We start from the raw sequence: 19,518 nt of genomic DNA, 5'->3' as shown, positions 1-19,518 counted from the left end.
AACACAATCTTGTGTGGTTTTAGAAGCTAATCAGGTGCCTGATTAGTACTGAGATCGGAGACCAAAAGGTATCTGCAGGCAATGGTCATGTTTGAAAATGTAGAGAACTGCTGCCAGTCAAATTTGACAGTACTGAGCTGGTTGGAATAGTGGTCTGCTCAGTATAAGACACCTTCCTGTGTTTGTAACAAGAGTACACCCATTGAATCAGTGGAACCTAAATTAGTGTTTACATATCAATTTTGTCTTGTTTGAGTGGATCTACTCTAGGTGGAATTAAGTCAGTGTCACCATAATAATGTTCCTGTATTTGGCTAAATCTTTGGGGTTTTTTTTTTCAGGGAAAGACAAAATTCAAATAGAAAGCTGGTCTTTCTGTAGTACTGCTACAGCATAATCAGTGTGCTGTTGTTAAAAACTGAGTGCTATATCAGTTGATGTCCCAATGCATGATGAACTCTCTGTCTGCTCTCAGAGAAAGGCTTGTGCTTCCTTTAGAGATACTTTCAGTTGAAAGGAATTGCAAAACTTTTGGTGGGCTTAAAACATACAAAGTGTCTTGTCATACTTGGACCTCAGAGACTGTGATTCAGCAATGGCATTTGCATTTTTATAGTGCTTCATACTGAACTAAGCAGTCTCTAAACTGTTTACAACGTGTAAGCCAATTACCCCCAACAAGGTGGTTACTCATTTTACCAACCTATGAAAGGATAGAAGACTGAGTGGACCTTGAACCCTCAGGAATTACTCACAACCTTGTGGCTGCAATATTGGCATTTAACTATGCGCCACCAGAGCTCCCTCAGACTCTTTATGTCTATCTCTTGGGATTGGAGGGAGAAAAGGATTGGCTATAAATGTAATAAAGAAGGGTTTTGCAAATTCATGGAGGATGTGTATATGAACACATGCTATCATGACAGGTATGCAGAGTTAAACATTCATGTTCTGTGGGAGCATGCTTCTGAATAATGAATATTAGGAGTAAATAGAAAATGACTTCCAACATGTTTTTGTTTGTGTGGTGTCAGAAGCATTTGACAGGCTGCTGTTGGAAAATGCTGCCCTCAATAAATAATAAGAAGCAGCAGCAGCAGCCGCAGCCGCAGCCACCTTGGTCTGATCTATCAGTTTCATCAAACTACACATAGTTCACAGTTTATAGTAATGTATGTGAACCAGGTCTGAATAATGAGGTCACTGCAAAGAATATTATCAGGGAACTTTTCATAAAGACTAGTTTTACCTGTATTCTATGGACAGCTTTTCTACATTCTGTGTCTTCATTGGGTTATCTGTTTTACCATCATGAGAAATTTCAGCTGTTTTTTTTTTTATATGTATATGGAATGAAATATAATGGGGTCCATGATATTTCTTGATTGCTTAAATATTTTTATATTGTTTTTCCAGGAATTTAGTCTCAGGGGCTTACAATAAAGATATAAATATATTTTAAAAATAGATTATCAAAATCTAATCTTTAATAGTTTCTCAAGTCTTTTATGATCAAATTCTACAGTTTTGTATAAACATATCAGATACTTATTTTTGAAAAAGGAGGTTTTCACGTAGTACCTGCATCTCTGAAAGCTTTAACATGATATGTGCTTCTGTGAGCAGGGTGTTTATGTACTAAATGGCTTTTAAGCTGAAGTTGGGCTTGCTAGATAGGATGTGAGAGTTGCTATAAAGCGTAAAACATGAACGTACTATATCTAAAAGTGAATGGTGTGGAATTTGTAGTACAGTTAGGCAAAATTAGTATTAAAGAGGTTAATCTAAGGAGTAACTGCTTCCTTCTATGCAGTTATCTGTAGAAATGCTGGACTCTCAATACGTCTGGGACCCTGGATCTCTGCCAAACAGCTACAAAGTGGCAGGAAGATGGTACAATTTGACATAATATTCAGGGATACTGCATAACCCTTTTGCATGCAGTTGTTCCCTGTGACATGGTAAATGGAAGAAGGGCTAAGTATTCCATTATTGTCCACCACTGATACTCATGCTGTATCTGTACCACTGCATTAAAGTTGAGCAGAGTTAGGTTTCTATAGTATTGTCTCACTAAATGTGTGGTTATGCCCTTAGTATAAGAATCTACTGAATTCAGATATTTGACTTTGAAATACCAGTGGGGGTGCTCAAATGAAGAAATGCATTTGTTGCATCTGCTTCCTGCCTCTGTCTCAGACTTGACTATCTGCCGAAGAAAATACTGTCAAAATACCTTTAGTCTATTAAAGTAACTGACTGGCAGGGATGCTGTGGATTAGTGGTTAAGACACCAATACTGATGATCGTAAGGTCAGAAAGTTGGCAGGTCAAAGCCCAAGTGCTGCATGATGGGTTGAGCTCCTATCACTAGTCTCAGCTTTTGCCAACCTACCAGTTCAAAAGCATGCAAATGCAAGTAGATAAATAGGTACCACTTTGGTGGAAAGGTAAACAGCATTTGGTGCAGTCGTGCTGGCTACATGACCACCAGAGTCATCTTGGAACAATGATGACTCTTCAGCTTAGTAGCAGAGATGAGCACTGCCCCTATAGTTACGACTAGACATTCCTTTACCTTTACCTGTTAAAATACAACTATGCTAATTTAAAAAGGCATGAGAAAACAGACCCAAATCTGTTTGTATGTTGATCAGTTGTAGTGGATGAATGATCAGTCTCGTTACGGTGGGAGGGGCATTTATGCTTTGCCATTGAATCTCTCTGTTTCTTGACTCTTGTTCTCATTTAAACAGGCAAATTGGAGACAACTTGATAGTCCCTGGAGGAGTGAAGACCATAGAAGCCAATGGGAGGATGGTTATTCCTGGAGGAATTGATGTCCACACTCACCTGCAGATGCCATATAAGGGGATGACAGCAGTGGATGACTTTTTTCAAGGAACAAAAGCAGCTCTGGCTGGTGGGACCACCATGATCAGTAAGTTCATTGAGAAAGCTTCCCTGATGTCTATAGTAACAGTTTGTAGTACAGTCATCCCTCCAATGTGTAGGTTAAGTATTTGCAGGGTTGATTATTTACCTTCTCCACTAGTGCTTTGTTCATGACTGAAAAATATGTTCTTGCTATCCTTACAACCATCCTGCAGAGGTTGACTGTAGAATTGCACTGGAGGATCTAGAAATGCCTAGATAAGTTCTCTCTGGTTTAAAAAAAGCATCCTAATATTAGCAGTTTTTCCACTTGTTCACTACTGCTGTAGTCCTACCTCTGCATTTTTCTAAGTTCTGAAAGCTTGCAATCTCTAGCTGTGCCTTTTACTCAAGTGATGGTTGCTTATTAAGGGGAGAAATTGTGGTTTTATAGCACTACTCCCTCATTAGGATTAGCTTTTGATGGAACACCTGTCATCCAAAAATACAGTGCCCCCTTCATAATTCAGACTTATATGTCATATATGTCAGACAAGGTGTGGCCCACGGGCTATAAGTGGTCTCCCAGGGGCATTTTTCTGGACCCCTAGGAGTCAAAATAGTTTTTGTGCAATATTTATTTTGCTCCAGAATGCTCCCAGATGCGCACTCTGGGGTGTGCAGGACATTTCCACCATGTTTGGATGCCCCCTAGGCCCCCAGGGATCAAAAACAATTTTTGCAATTTAGTCCCATTAGAGGCCTTTTTCGAACCCTGAAACATGCTGAAAATGCCCCCTTGGGCCCAGAGGCATTTGTAACATTTATTTATTTATTTATTTATTAGCAGCTGTTTTCTTGCAGGTGGATGCATTTCAAGATTGTTATTTGCAAAGACTTTCCAAAGGCCTCTGGGGATCCTTGTAGATGCCTGTTGCAGCACATACAGCTACAGGAAAATAACTGGGTGTGTCCCTGCTCATTCTGTTGCTCTTTGACAAAATGGAAGCAGCCATGTTGCAGAGAGCTGTGCTGTCTACTAGATGAGTTTTTGGAGATGGCACTATGAGATGTAACTATGGAGAAATAACTTCATGCTCCATATATGTCTCCCAGTGCAAGATCTCAGGAATCATTGACAAGTGAACTTTTACATATTTGGCATACCGGGGACTAAGGGATGGTACAGACAAGCAGGAAAAAGCGGCTCGAACCTGCTTTTTTTTGAAAGCGTTTTGAAACCCTATTGTCTGCACCAGCTGCTCCTAAGGCGGCCGAAATGTGTATGGCCCGACCACATGATGCAGCATCAAGGAGCACCACTGGGTAATTTTTTTTGTCACCTCCCCACCATCTGTGAGCACAAACACACCGCTAGTGACTACCTACTGCCTAAATTAGTGTTAGTTAGTATTATAAAGCGTGCCCCCAAGCCAAATAAGTGTTTTTGCTATTTGAAGTTAAGTATTCTGGTTAACTGAGCTGTCTTGTATATTTGAGTGTGTGATTGACTGGGTGAGTTTCCACATGACACTAATACTAATTTAGGATTAGGCTGCCTAGATCAGCCACACAGCCACACTTGTGATCCTTCACCAATACAGGGCATTGGAACATTTGTGTGCCCAGTAAAACACTGGCAAAGCATAATCATGGAGACCCCTCCTACATGCCTCCTTCACCCTCTTCACCCCATGCCCCTTCTTGGACTGTGTGGTTTGTGTATGTTGTACTTATATCCATTGGAGGTGTCACGCTTTTCCTTTTTTGTATTGCTGCCCTGATCACTTGAGTATGGCAGCTCTGTCATTTTTTAATTTGCACCTGTACCAGTGCATTTATATTCAGCTTTAGGGTTAGGATTAGGATGGATTGCACCTTCAGAACTGCTCTGGCATTGTGGAGTTCATATGCAAGATTGAAGGTGCACATTTTCTGTACTAAATTAGAATATCCCAGGTTCTTTTTGCTCCAGTTTTTTGCCCTGGAGCTTGGCTTCAATCTGGTTTCCATCTGCTTTAGAGGCGTGCATCATCTAAATGCCCCGCCTTCAAAGAGGTTTGAAACCACTTTATTTGACCCATGTGTATCACCCTTCAGCTAATTAAATGGGAGACTTTGGGCCCGAACAGACAGACCAAAATAAAGCTGCTTTGGGTCACTTTGGAAGTATGCTGTTTAAATGCTGCATACGGCTGGAAGCCTCACCAAAGCCATGCTCCAGTCCTAAGGACTACAGCGCAGCTTTGGCGCAGCTTCTGGCCTCTTAAGATACGTGCGTCATTTAAACAGCATACCTCCAAAGTGACCCAAAGCAGCTTTATTTTAGCCTATCTGTTCAGGCCCTTTGCTCTCCTAAAGACTAGACTATATATAAGAATGCAGTGCAGATCTGCTGCTTGTAGATGTTGATACTGTCATAACCTGTATTTCATTTCAGCTCTTCCTTAGCATTAGTGAAGATGGTGTGTATGAAGCAGGGTGGCTATTAGGATTCTGTACAGTTTACATGGGGTGGAAATTTGGGTACAAGAAAGCCACATTACTGTGCTCATATTTTGAGATAGTATAGTGCTGGGTAATGTGTTGTCTGAATTACCTTGTTTATTGTTGTTGTTGTTTACTTTGAAAACCATCTTTTTTATGTCTTTCTGAATTTATAATGACAAGCTTCTGGTGCATACTGTGGAGCTGGATATAACTATGCCAATGCTAGGTACATTAGGATTAGCCTTCTACAGGTGGGAAGTATATTTCCTTGAATGGTTCTTAGTAGAAAATTTGGTAAGTTGTCCCACATGTTATATTTATAGTGGTTTATAGCAGCACCGTGTCTGTTTTATATTATTGTCATTAAAAAGGCTTGGAAACAGTATTAATGTGGGCATTGGAGTGACTGAACTACATGGAAATAATTTGAAGTTAGTAGGTATTACAGATAATCTGCAATAAAACCCCAAGTTGGATCGCATTTGTTTTGGAACATCCATGAAAAAGTTACTCTTTCTAGGGGGGAACTTATCCACAAAGGTGTAAAGGCTTTGTGGAACAAACATGGCTTAACATGATAATTATATTATCATTGAATTTTATTTAGCAAATTTTATTTTTATATTGGAAACATGAAGGTAACACTTACTTAGGAGACAAAACTTAAATCTTAGAAGTAAGTCTTACATGGCTTAAAATAAATGATTTCAGCTCTTGTTCAAAGGTTCTTTGGACAATTTAGAAGGTAAAAAATGTGCTTAAAAAAAAAACCAGGGCTGCTTGCCCAAATATGTCTTGGAAAAGGAACAAAATGAACTTCCAGCATATCTTGGAAGCAAAAAAGAATAAATGAAAATGTAACAGATTCTTCCACAGGCATGCTCAGGTTCACAGCTTGGTGCTGCTGCAGTTCTTACAGCTTATTGAGCCACATGTGTCTTGCAGGTATGAATGAACTTAGCTGAAAACTTTGGTTTCCTTCCTGCTTCTTCATTCTATTGTTAGTTGCAGGAACTGCAATATCTGCCGCATAAAAAGACTGCAGTAGAAACTGAGGATTACATCAGGGGCAATAAAAAGGTACATTAGGCTACATTTTAGGGAGATGCACATTCTTTTTGTAATGAGTGGTACTGAGAGACAGAGATGCTGGAACTTCCTACTTCCTGTTCACTTCTCAGCAAGACTGCTAAAAGCACCTGGTGCAATGCCAGAAGCTATTAATCCACACTGCCTTTAGTTTGTTCATCTTTCTCCTGGTAAATGCACTTTAGTCATATTTGAACAATGGCAGTCAGTAAGATGTGACATGCTATTTTGGTTCACATGCAGCATAGGGGCTCTAAAATATAGCAAATGCTCTTGAGATGAAAATGCTGGAATAGTTTCTGTTCATAGTTCAAAAGTGTTCCACACTATGAGGCCTGTACTATGCTTCTCCTTTCTCCATTTCCTTTCCTTTAAGTAACTTGCTCAACAAATCCACTGCACCCACTTAAATATTCTTTCCCAGTTCTTTGTATAATGTTCCCCATTACAAAAAAAAATCATTAAAATAACGTAGCATTTGTTCTTTGGAAGTAAAAGCAGTTCTTCAAATTAGAGATTGGTTGAGGCATGAGAGTTTAGTTCACTGATTTCTGGGGTACTCAATACCATATGCTTTGATTCAGACTGTGTTAATTATTATGTCCTGTGGAGTGGTAGAGAAAAACTATCTGCTTCATGAGAGTAGCCAAGAATGGGTAAAGATACATCTATTGTATGATGTCTAGAATTTGACATGGAGTGTGAGGACAGTGGTTCTTAGGATATTGAATACCTACTTGCAAAAAAAATCATCTCCAGACAAGAGGGAAGGGCATAATTCTTTGCTACACCTTACTACTTTCCTTCCCACAGTTGACCATGTTGTACCTGAGCCAGAGTCCAGCCTGATAGAAGCATATGAAAAGTGGAGAGAGTGGGGTGATGGGAAGGCTTGCTGTGACTATTCCCTGCATGTGGACATCACCCATTGGAATGACAGTGTGAAGCAGGAAGTGCAGACACTCATCAAAGAAAAAGGTTTGTCATAATCAGAGTCCCTCTTCATTGCATACCCTATAAGTGTATGAAGTGTGGTGCACTCAGTGTTATCTGCTCCAATCACAATTCCCCCCCCCTTTTTTTTGGAGATACATGTCTCACCTGCACAATATATCTTGGCTATAACTTATTTCTGTTCTGCCTGTTCCCTGTTTATATAACCTGTGATTGTATACTAGATACTTTTTTGCAACCACACTTGTGAGTGTTCATAGACTAAAATGAGGCCAGTTTGTTTTAAAGAGTGTTCAGTTCTTTGTAATGGATACAAAAGTAATATTCTGTACATCTCAACTGTCTGCCCAAAGACATATGAACATTTATTCTCATTTCTATAAAACATAGCTGCAATGTCAGTGAATGTTATTTTCAACAACAAAAATGAAAACAAAAAAAGTGAACTTAGATCATGTCCACATAACCGTCAGGCTTCCAGCTTCCCAAGAGAACGAGCTGTCCGCACAACCCACACCCATAACAGGCTGATACTGGCAGCCCACTCCCATTCTGGCCCTGGTCCCATTAAAATGCAATGTGTGCTGGAGTAACCAGGTGGACTTGAAAGTGACAGTGCTGTGACAGGAGTTGGATTTTCCGGGCTGGAAAAGGCCAGTGGCTCACCTAGCCCAGGGTGTCTCCTCCTGACCTCTTCTGCCTGCCCAACAATGCTTCTCCTCACAATCCTACACCAACGTGCAGTCCACATCCTTAGGTTTCTCTGATAATTTAATTTGGGTTTTTTTTGTTTTATTTATATACCGCTATTCCAAAGATCATAGCGGTGAACAGCAAGTAAGCTAATTTGCCCCCAACAGTCTGGGTACTCATTTTAGCGACCTCGGAAGGATGCAAGCCTGAGTCGAGCTTGGGCCCTTTTGCTGGTCTTGAACTCGCAACCTTGTGGTTTTGAGTGAATGGCTGCAGTACAGGTATTTAAACACTGCGCCACCAGGGCTTCTGGTCTGTTTCAGACCAAATGAGGACTCTTTTTCACTCCAGAGAATCACCCTGGAGTGCAAACTGGCCTGTTTTTGTTTTTGTTTTCATTTAGGCCCCGTGTGTCATCTAAACAGATCACTGCAGGAACAGGGTGGGAACATTTCCTCTGTAGACACAGCCTTTCTCTGTAGCAATAGCAAGTACAGCGCACGCACACCATGCACGGGCTTGACCTTCATGGCTTTAAGTGTACATGTATGGAAAGCCCCGGATGATACAATGGTGTGTGTGCTGTGCTGTGGACAAGAGCACGGGGCCATTAAAACGAATGGGACTTGCAGTCCCATGTTTTTTGCTAAACGCAAGGGGGGGGGGGGTTCAGAACGGATACCCTGCGTATACAAAGGGCACACTGTCTATTTCTATACTGCTTATCAGTGAACGAACATTCCCTAAGTTGTTTACAATGTATAAGCTAATTGCCCTCAACAAGCTGGGTACTCAGTTTAGCAACCTATGGAAGCATGCAAGGCTGTGTGGACCCTGGAGCCCTGCCTGGGATCAAACTCACAACCTTGTGGCTGTGAGTGGCTGCAGTACCAGCATTTAACTACTGTACCACCAGGGCTCCTCTGTGTAGACACATGTTTCACAAGCTAGATGTTATATGTTAATGATATTTAAAATTTAGGAAACTATATAGTATTGTAAATGCATACATTGGTTAACTTTTCCAGTTGCCTATTGCATGTTTTTTCCAGACCATTGCATTCTTATAATTCAGAGGGCCCTGTTTGTCTTTATTAGATTTCAGCAAGCAGTATGATAAAGCATGCCCCCCCCCAAGCCAAATAAGTATTTACTTTATTTGAAGTTAAGTCTTCTGGTTATCTGAGCTGTCTTCTACATTTCAGTATGTGATTGACTGGGTGAGTTTCCAGATGACACTAACAGTAATTTAGGATTATGTGCAAGAGCAGGAATGTGCTTATATGAAGTTCAAGGCTTGACTGATTCTGCATGGCTAGAAGGTTCTGTGGAACCTTGGCTAGATATCTGTGCTGTTGTCAAGAAGTAGCTTGATATGACAACAAACAGAAAGGTTTATTTTGCTGCTAGTTCTTGCCAAGGATTTTCATTCCACTACACTTGTGTTAATTTTTCATAATTCTTGTGGACATGTTCATTTAGAATGGGATGAAGTTGAAGTAGAATTGTCAACTTCTCTTATGTCACCTTTCAATCCTTTAGGAGTTAATTCTTTCATGGTTTACATGGCCTATAAGGATTTATACCAGATGTCAAATACAGAGGTAAGAATTATATTCTTCTCTTGTACTGTCTATGTGCAGTATCATCATTATTCCTTTATAGGGCTGGATCTATAATTAATGTTAATAATTAATTTGAAGTGAAAATTGATTAATATTGTGTTTTAATTTGTGATTCTGAGTTACCTTGGTGGCCCCATGTGAAACTGTGAGCATAATAAAAGAAGAGCCCAATAGGATGTTAATGGAAACACCATTCTCTGAGTCAGTACACCGAAAGGACAAAATAATGGGGACAAACAGGAGATGCCTGTTGCCTGTGTCTTCTGAACTTGGAAGGGAATTATATGACCCATGGAATGTTCCTGTGCTACTCCCATGCAGGACCCTTCTCATGGTGCAAGGTTTTTTGGCCTAAAAAATGACCAGCCATACCCTTTGATGTCATCAGGGGCATGATAGGGCATTTTAAGTCTATTCTCCACCCATCTGCCTCACCTGTATTGGGCCTGAAGCCAAAAGTGACTTTTCAGTTACGGTATCTCTGGTTCTAAAGCAGGAGGTAAGTGTAGCCCACAAAGGCTTAGAATGTGTGAAAATTAGATGCCCAGTTAGCTCTGCATTTGCTTGCATTAGATCAGGCGGTGGGGGAGCGAGTGTCTGCTCTGACAGTTTTTATTGTCATGTTTGGTTGTATGTTTCCTAGAGGTTATAGCCTCGCAGTGAAATGATTGGACTGAACCTTGGGAGGCTTGTTCAGTCTTGAAGAGCACGTTCCATTTTAATTATTGGCTGTGGGGGAAGTCTATGCATCTTTCACAGACCTCCTTATGTAGTGATAGCAATAAACAAGTTTTTAGAGGGAACTTTAAATGAGAGAGAACTGGTGTTAATAGAGTTCAGTATCATAGTAGAAAGTCCACTTGAATAGAAGGCAATAACTTAATAGTGGTGAAACATACTAAAACTGAATCAACTGAGGAAGAGGAAGAACCATGGGCAGGTTAACATCATGTTGTCAAGAAGACTATGACTAATACAAAAAAAATGAATGTATAGCTTAGTAGTCTGATATGTTTTCATGATGGAAACTTTAGCTTTTTAGTCTCTTAGTGAAGATGTGAAAACATAGGCCATCTAGAGCCCTTAAGGCTATTTCCTGTCTGCATTAACTCTGCTTAAAATCAAATATTCAATTAGCACACTTTTAGCTCTCATAATTGCCGAGGAATGCTTTAAAATAGTGTGCCAGATGATCCTGACCTCATTGTCAAAACAAATTGTTTACTCGTATGACGTGAATTTTGCTAATTTGTGTTCATAATTTTGTAATCCTATTTTGCTATTTAAATGTATGGTATAAGTGGCGGTAATTTTTTTCAAAGGAAGGGCACATAGTAAATAGAGTAACACATGAATATATTTATAAATAAATGTTTCTTTAAAATGCAATTCACGAAGCAAAAGAGAGGAGCTGAGCCGAAAGTACCAGTGTTGAGTGTGATGAACAAGTTTTAAAGCCTGCCTGAGAATCCAACAATTTACTCCAAGACCAATATTCAGTCTTACTATAATCTTATACAGTACAAATCCAGTTTATTAAAGCATCTTGTTCAAATATTTTTGACATCTTCTATGACACCTGATTATGAGGTAACAATATAATTAGGAATCATAATATTCATCAAGTAGTATTTTAGTATGGAAATCCAGCTCCCCTTTCTGACTATCCCCCCCCCCCTCTCTCTCATTGCATTTCTGTATTGATGTGTCTGATGATGCCTTTATTATTATATTCTCTTTTTCAGCTGTATGAGATATTTAGTTTCTTGGGAGATCTCGGTGCAGTAGCTCAAGTTCATGCTGAGAATGGGGATATCATTGCACAGGTGATGTTTTCCTTTTTGTGTGACCACAGCACAGGGTGTAAGCAAAATAATGTGAGGATATATCCCAGAGGAAGATTGGTTTTTTGCCACATAATGCAAGTTTTCTGGCAGATTTTTTGGATTTGTGGGTGCTTAGATCCCAGCAGAGAAGAGATTGCAAATACCTGATCAAGGGGTTGTTCCCACTTAAGATTTGAAACGATTTAAAATACAACGTTTTTAATAAAATCGATTCAAAATAACACTGTTCTTATCCCGCTATCCGAATCGCTTTGTTCATCGTTCCCATCTGGTTATTTAAATCGAAGTTTTTACCTGCAAGCGTTCCTACTTGGCATGAAATCGGTGTTTAAATAAAGTGATTCTTCTCCTCCATACCTTATTTGGAGCTGTCAATCAATAGTACGTCAGAATGACGTAACGTTAATCCGGAATATTTGGAAGCGATTTATCTTTTGGCATCGTTTCCATTTCATTGACTGTTTGTGAATTTAGCGAATTTAGGAAACCCAAGCTCTTTCCAGAGAAACTATGGGATAGGTTTTCCATGACAGCATCCCCTCTTCATGTCTCCCAAAAGACAGCCAGGGAGAATCCCTTCAGAGAGCCCAGAGATCAATGGGGGAGGCTTCTAGCAAAGCGAATTTAAGAAACCCAAGCTCTTTCCAGAGGAACTATGGGATAGGTTTTGCATGACAGCATCCCCTCTTCATGTCTCCCAAAAGACAGCCAGGGAGAATCCCTTCAGAGAGCCCAGAGATCAATGGGGGAGGCTTCTGGCAAAGCGAATTTAAGAAACCCAATCTCTTTCCAGAGGAACTATGGGATAGGTTTTGCATGACAGCATCCCCTCTTCATGTCTCCCAAAAGACAGCCAGGGAGAATCCCTTCAGAGAGCCCAGAGATCAATGAAGGAGGCTGCTGGAAAAGCAGGGAGGGAGCACTCTTCCCAAAGATTCTCTTTCCAGGGTTGGAGGAGAAGGCAGATTCCATTTGAGAAATGGAGGGAGAAAGGCTCTATCCCCCCCCCCCCAATTGATCAGAGCCCTTCCTTGCCTGGGCGAGATCAGATGCCTCCTCGCGAGGAGCCTTCCCTTCCCTGCCTGGGCGAGATCAGATGCCTCCTCGCGAGGAGCCTTCCCTTCCCTGCCTGGGCGAGATCAGATGCCTCCTCGCGAGGAGCCCTCCCTTCCCTGCCTGGGCGAGATCAGATGCCTCCTCGCGAGGAGCCTTCCCTTCCCTGCCTGGGTGAGATCAGATGCCTCCTCGTGAGGAGCCTTCCCTTCCCTGCCTGGGTGAGATCAGATGCCTCCTCGCGAGGAGCCTTCCCTTCCCTGCCTGGGTGAGATCAGATGCCTCCTCGCGAGGAGCCTTCCCTTCCCTGCCTGGGCGAGATCAGATGCCTTCTCGCGAGGAGCCTTCCCTTCCCTGCCTGGGCGAGATCAGATGCCTCCTCGTGAGGAGCCTTCCTTTCCCTGCCTGGGCGAGATCAGAGCCCAAGCGGGCAGGGAATGCCTCTTCGAGAGGAGCCTTCCCTTCCTGCCTCTCCTCCGTTAGAAATGGGCTCTCCCCACACAGAGGGGAGGTTGCAATCCACCTCTTATTGAAAGACCACAGCGGACAAAGGGGTGAGGGAAGCAAAAATGGTCACAGCCACGACGGATGGGGACAGAAAGGGCAACTCCCCCAAGACCAGCCCCATCGCAGTCCGCTCCTCCCATCCATCTAACACGATTCAAAGGCTGTCGTTCCTATTTAAATACTCCGGTTCCTAACTCGAATCAAGGGAAAAACGTAGGTCGGACCCTAGTGTTTTTTTTAACACGCTTTAAATGAGGAAAATTCGATTTAAATTTTTATCCCGCTCTACGATTCGATTTGTAGTGGGGACGATTGCAGGTTGCTCTAGAACTGTTCTAGGTTTAAATCGGATCCTAATAGGAATGCCACTCCTTGGATTAGATTCAGAACGCGGGGTTTCACCTAGTGGGAACAACCCCCAAGTTCAGCTGCTGTTCTCACCAGTTAACGACCACAGGGTCTTCCCTCAGGAAATACTGTCTTGTTGTTTTATGCCTTTAAATTAATCAGTGGAACAGTCACCGAGCAGAAACTGAAACTTGGAGATGTACTCAGCACAGATGCTTTAATTTGACCAACCTAAATTCTTCTGATAATAAATTTTTGGAACACTAATTCTAGAAGCCTCTTGCATTACCATTGTTATATGTTCCATACCATACATGGTTTTGTAAATGCATGCGGAGGTTAACAAAAAAGAAATCAATTGACAGTCTTAGCTGTATATAGCATTACTACGTTGTATAATTACAATTCCATCTTTTTCCTGGATCTTCCCCTGCCCTGAATTAACAATCAGCCAAATTTTTAACTGGTTATTTTGAAGAAAACTAAAGGAGAAGAGAGCAGGGACAGTGGAGTAGAGGAGAAAACAGATTAGATCCTAGTTGGCTCCATTCATAAACGTCTAATCCAACTCTCAGTGTTAATTGTGTTTATATTCTTAGGAGCAAACTAGAATGTTGGAGATGGGAATAACTGGTCCAGAGGGCCATGTGCTGAGTAGGCCAGAAGAGGTAAAGTATTACTGGTTCTGTTTCAAGTGCTGTTTGGGAGGTCTTTAGACATTCCATGTTATTATATACACTACTTTTTAGATCTTCCAACACATGGTGTAATGGTGCAGGTTCCCAGTATGAACCTAAACCAGTTCCAGAAGAAACTCATGGTGCAGATTCTGCTCCTAAAATTTTTACCCTCACCTAAACAAAGTTTGGTTTAGAGAAACAAGTACTGATAACTGGGGTAATTAAAACTTCATTTGATTGCAATACAGTTGACCAGAATACTGCCAGTTTCTAATTTATATGTAATAAAGTCAAGGCATCTACAACATTTAAAGTGTGAATAAAAGGGGCGTTTTGTGGGTTTTTCAGGCTATGTGTCCATGTTCGAAAAGAGTTTCTTCCTAACGTTTCGCCAGCATCTGTGGCTGGCATCTTCAGAGAGTTCAACTTCACATGGGAATAAAAGGTTTCTTAATCATGAGTTGCTGTCAAGATGCTAATTGGAGTGCATCTAATATTAGTATCTCTGCTCTTTTTTATCTGGCCTGTTAATCTAAATACATTATAATTTAATGTTAATTTTAAAAAGCACCTTTCTGCAGTAGTCAGATTTTTTTTTTCAACCAGCTCCCTTAAATTCCCATAATACTACAGTCAATACTGGCAATTTTGGTTCTGCAGCAGTAAGAGAAGTGGAAATGGCTACATACAGCTAGCAGTTATAAATCTGTACCCACCAGGAGCAGAAATTGTAAGAGTTACCTTTTTTATGTAATATTTTCATCACTGTAATTGTCATTAAATAGGAGTCTGCTGTTTGTGTTAAATGTTAACATGTTTCTGCCATTGGTTTTGGAAGAAATTTAGTTCCAGTAATCATTGTAGAGTATTTCCTCTTCTTGCTATGCTTTTCTAGCCATTTGAGGATTTTATAGAGAAAGGAGAATGACAATGGCGGGTTACACACCGCCATATAGTACGTATTGTATACGTACTAGGGTTAGGAAGGGGCGGTGCTTCCGCACCCCCCTAACCCTAGTACGTATACAATACGTACAAGATGGCGGCGCCCCTTCCACATGGGCGCCGCCATCTTTACGTACTGGATGCATAGCGTCCAGACGTGTCGCGGCGCCTATGACGTCGCGAATGCGCCAGCGGCACCTCACGACATCATAGAGGCGCCGCAAAAAGAAGCTCCGAAATGGAGCTTCTTTTTTGCTCTGCGCGGGAGCCGCGCGGTTTAGCTGCTACGGCTCCCTTGCGGAGCAAATGGCGCCGGCGGGGGAACGCCGCAAAGCGGCGGTTTGTATCCCGCCAAAGAAACTTATATAAATTGTTTGCCCAGGCAGTTGTTCCAGGTCTGGATAGTGCTGTTACTGTTGCTACATTGTATGTGTAGTTTGCTGCTTGTGACTCAGACCTGTCTGTGGAGGGAATTGTGTTATCAACACACATGATTTCCTAAGTGTGCCTGCCGGTGGCATGGGTGGTATGATTTACAATCATTGCTGTAAATTTTCAGTCATGTGGAAAACATGCCCCTTTGGTCACCAATGTTGCACAAAGCATGTGGGAAATCTACATAATCCAAGGAAATCTAAACCCATGTTTAAACCCATGTGTTGTATGTCATTAAAAAATAATACAGGGGAATCTCTGTGGTACATAAGCTTAATGCATTTTTCCACAAAGCTTAGGCAAAAAAGGCGCACATCTGAACTTTCCTTTCTTTAGGGCTGCAAGACTTGATCTGCATTGCACCATATTTTTGCACTATTTTACACGGTTTCTTTTATTATTATCTAAACACTTAGAGGCAAAACTATATTCCCCAGAGACTGCTGCTGGAGCCAAAATTTACTTATGGTTTATAGTTTCTTTGGTACAGGGTATCTTCATGAGTCTTTTCAGTGTCTTTTCAGGACACTGTTGTATTTTTAGTCCTCTCTTGAAAATTTCAATATTCAAGCTGTTCTAATCAACTCTTTGGCAGTCATAAGATATTTGAGGATGATGTCAGGCTGAATAGTGAGGTGATGTAATGCTCCAAAGATATCTCACTTGATGAAGTGTTGAAAGTGCTAACAATGAATTACAAGCTCCTGATAGCATGCAAGGCAAAAGTGAACAACAGAATCACGGGAAGGGGGAAATATCCTCTTAACCAGGACAGAAACATATTCTAAACAAATAGCAAACTGCAACTTACCCTGTTCACCCATCATAGGACTTCTAGTTATTTCCAACATATTGAAGGCTTCTTGCTTTTAATCAATATATTAGGAAAAGCTTTAGTTGAGAATGGTTTACTTAAGAGTGGGTCTGAAAGTTGAGAACATGCAGGTATGTGGGGAGGGAGAGGGTTGCCACAATTGTCCACTAAAACCTGGGACAAAATGTAGGACAAAATCTAGACCAAACTGTAGGACAACTGCAAGACAAAACTCAGCCCAAAATGTAGGACATTTAAGAAAAATGGAGGACCTTAAATATCCTACATTTTGGGCTGAGTTGTCCTACAGTTTGGTCTAGATTTTGTCCTACATTTTGTCCCAGGTTTTAGTGGACAATTATGGCAACCCTAGGGAGGGGGGGGGGAATCTTAATGTGTTAGTACATTTCTCAGTAGTGTAATACTCAATAGAGGTATTAATCAAACATCCCCTTAGCATAGTTTAAACAGAGATATTTTATGTGAGCACTAAATAACCCACAATAAGAATAGCAACATTGCAAAATATATGTCAATGCCTGACAACCACAATGCAAAGCATAGGGTGCATGGCTGCAGCACATAATGCACAATGCTCATTTTCCAAAGAGAAGACACAGATTAACATCTCTGGCCATCTCTGCTTCAGCCACTGTCAGTAAAATATGCCCATTGTACAATGGTGACTTTTTAGGCTTGCATGCACAACATGACTTATGCATGCTTACGTTCCTAACAGAATTCTGGCCAATGAGTGAGAGTGCCTTTCCTTACATTTGCAATTAAATTAATAATACATTTCCTTGAATTGAAAATTAAGCCATGCTGTTATATCTCATTAAAGTACCTGTACAGGAGATTAGATAATAAATGTATGTAAATATAACTGAATCCATCAAATATTATTTAATTGGATAATTCTCCTAACATCCAAGCATTTTAGGGGCCAAACAGATAGCCCCCGATGGGATGGCTTGGAGCTGCCACAATTGGCTGGATTAAGGCCATAGCAAACAGGCGCGTGGCCCCAATCCAGCCAGTTTCTCCCCCAAATAGGAGCGGAAACATCAGCTCCTATTTGGGGTAGAAAAAAGCTGCCCCTTTGCCTCTGGAGCCAGCTTTTTGCGAGCTTTGGGGCGTGTGGCATCTAAACGCAATGCCCCCAAGCCACCCTGCATGTAAATACTTGCTAATTAGCTTACTTGCTGTTCACCGCTATGATCTTTGGAATAGCGGTATATAAATAAAACAAATTATTATTATTATTATTATTATTAAATGCTGGTGTGACTTCCAGGAGACTTGGCGGCATGGTGCGTGTAAACACCATGCCCCCAAGCCAGCTTGAAGCCAGCTGAAGCTGCTGGTCTGTTCCGGTCCATAATTAATGCATAAAAGCTGAACATTCCCTGGATGGCATGGAGGAGCAATCCACTCTCTCAAGGGTTGTTCCCCATGAGCCAGCCAATGCATGAGTGAGTGGTTTACTCGTAACCCATGAATGAGTGGATTGTTCCTTCTGCAATCCAAGAATCTTCACGGTAGGTGCCAACTTCTAATTCAGTCAAGTGTTCTTTGGGTGTATCCGGTTATGTACAGACTCATAAACATTTTGGCTTTGGTTTACAGTGTTTAGTAGGTGAGATCTAAGTGTCTCAGAAATGGACACAGGTGGCTCCCCAAGCATTGTGGCTCAGTTAGCTTGATTAATTGTGTAGGGGTGCATACCACGACAGTTAGGACATATGCTAAGAGCGCTTTCAGGATGGGAAAGTGTATAAAGTCACTTCTCCATGACTATCCTTAGGCTATGCAGTCTATCTCTTAATTCCTTGCTCTTTTTTCCACAAGTTTAAACATGTCACTGAGGTGTCAAACTTACCCTCTCGAGGGTGACTAAAATGGTAAAGGGTCTGGAAACCATGCCCTACGAGGAACACCTTAGGGAACTGGGGATGTTTAGCCTGGGGAAGAGAAGGTTAAGAGGTGATATGATAGCCCTCTTTAAATATTTGAAGGGATGTCATAATTGAGGAGGGAGCAAGCTTGTTTTCTGCTGCTCCAGAGAACAGGACCCGGAACAATGTTTGCAAGCTACAGGAAAAGATATTCCACCTCAACATTAGGAGGAACTTCCTGACAGTAAGAGCTGTTTGACAGTGGAACACACTTCCTCGGTCTACTTCCTTTGAGGTCTTTAAACAGAGGCTGGATGGCCATATGCTGGGTATGCTTTGATTAAGAGTTCCTGCATTGCAGGGGGTTGGACTGGATGGCCATTGTGGTCTCTTCCAACTCTATGAAATTGAAATTTCAGAGGATATGAAATTGCTGTGAATATGAAATTGCTAGGCTTGCAGGGATATATAGAGAGCCTGTGTGGGGGTGCTGCTGTCATAATTGCTGAATTAGCCAATATGCAATATGCAAGTATAGCCAACAAATTCACTGACTCTCCTCTAGTTGAGACTAACAATAGGATTTATGTCTTTATGTTTTATTGCTTCTGCTGTTTGGAAGGCTTGATTGCCTTCTCTGAGAAAGGCCACTTACTGAAGTGGAATACATTGTGTCATGTGAGGTTATTGATACTTTCTGAATGTTTTGTAAACTCACAGTTCCTTTTCTGTTTTTTAGCTGGAAGCTGAAGCTGTTTTCCGTGCTATTACCATTGCCAGCCAAACCAACTGCCCCTTGTATGTGACCAAAGTGATGAGCAAAAGTGCTGCTGACCTAATTTCACAAGCCAGGAAAAAAGGTGAGCAACCATTCCTTAATGTCTTTAGAGTACCTTAGAGCACCCCATGTTACCTGGCTTGAAAGATTTGCTTTGTTCTTTTTATTTGGTCGTTGTTGTTGCAAGAAACTTTCTTTTGGCATTGTTTAATTACCTTGCCTTTCCAAGTTTTGTTTCTATTTGTAACTTACAGATATCAGTTTAAGGCCCCAAACATTTCATCAAAAGGACTTATACGCACAGAGAGAAGAACAATGGAACAGCATAAATAAAATCCCAGCTAAACATTAGCTGGTATACCTAAACAAGTAGTTTTCTCTAACCCCTCCCATATAAAGTTCTAAGGAGGAGGCTGGTGGAAAGTGAATTCCAGAGAGGCCCTGTTTGTTTACACCACCTGCTCACCTTTCTATATGAGATTGCTGAA

At 41.2% G+C, this 19,518-nt stretch overlaps 1 protein-coding gene across 2 annotated transcripts in view; it reads left to right on the top strand.

Moving 5' to 3' along the window:
* The window catches only part of DPYSL3 (dihydropyrimidinase like 3), a 91,160-nt gene that overhangs the window by 61,434 nt on the left and 10,208 nt on the right, over nt 1-19,518 (top strand). For both annotated transcript variants that reach the window (XM_089531489.1, XM_089531495.1), the window contains exons 3-8: nt 2,757-2,941; nt 7,267-7,431; nt 9,643-9,704; nt 11,471-11,551; nt 14,080-14,148; nt 18,992-19,112. In XM_089531489.1, the coding sequence (XP_089387615.1) occupies nt 2,757-2,941; nt 7,267-7,431; nt 9,643-9,704; nt 11,471-11,551; nt 14,080-14,148; nt 18,992-19,112 (683 nt within the window). The remainder of the gene's footprint in view (nt 1-2,756; nt 2,942-7,266; nt 7,432-9,642; nt 9,705-11,470; nt 11,552-14,079; nt 14,149-18,991; nt 19,113-19,518) is intronic.

The sequence above is a fragment of the Sceloporus occidentalis genome, unplaced genomic scaffold (assembly GCF_023333645.1).
Source record: "Sceloporus occidentalis isolate IW3139 unplaced genomic scaffold, rSceOcc1.0.p SCAF_1, whole genome shotgun sequence".
NCBI classification, from domain to species: Eukaryota; Metazoa; Chordata; class Lepidosauria; order Squamata; family Phrynosomatidae; genus Sceloporus; species Sceloporus occidentalis.
Note: the sequence above shows the minus strand (reverse complement) of the source record. Positions and strands in the feature narration are given on the sequence as shown.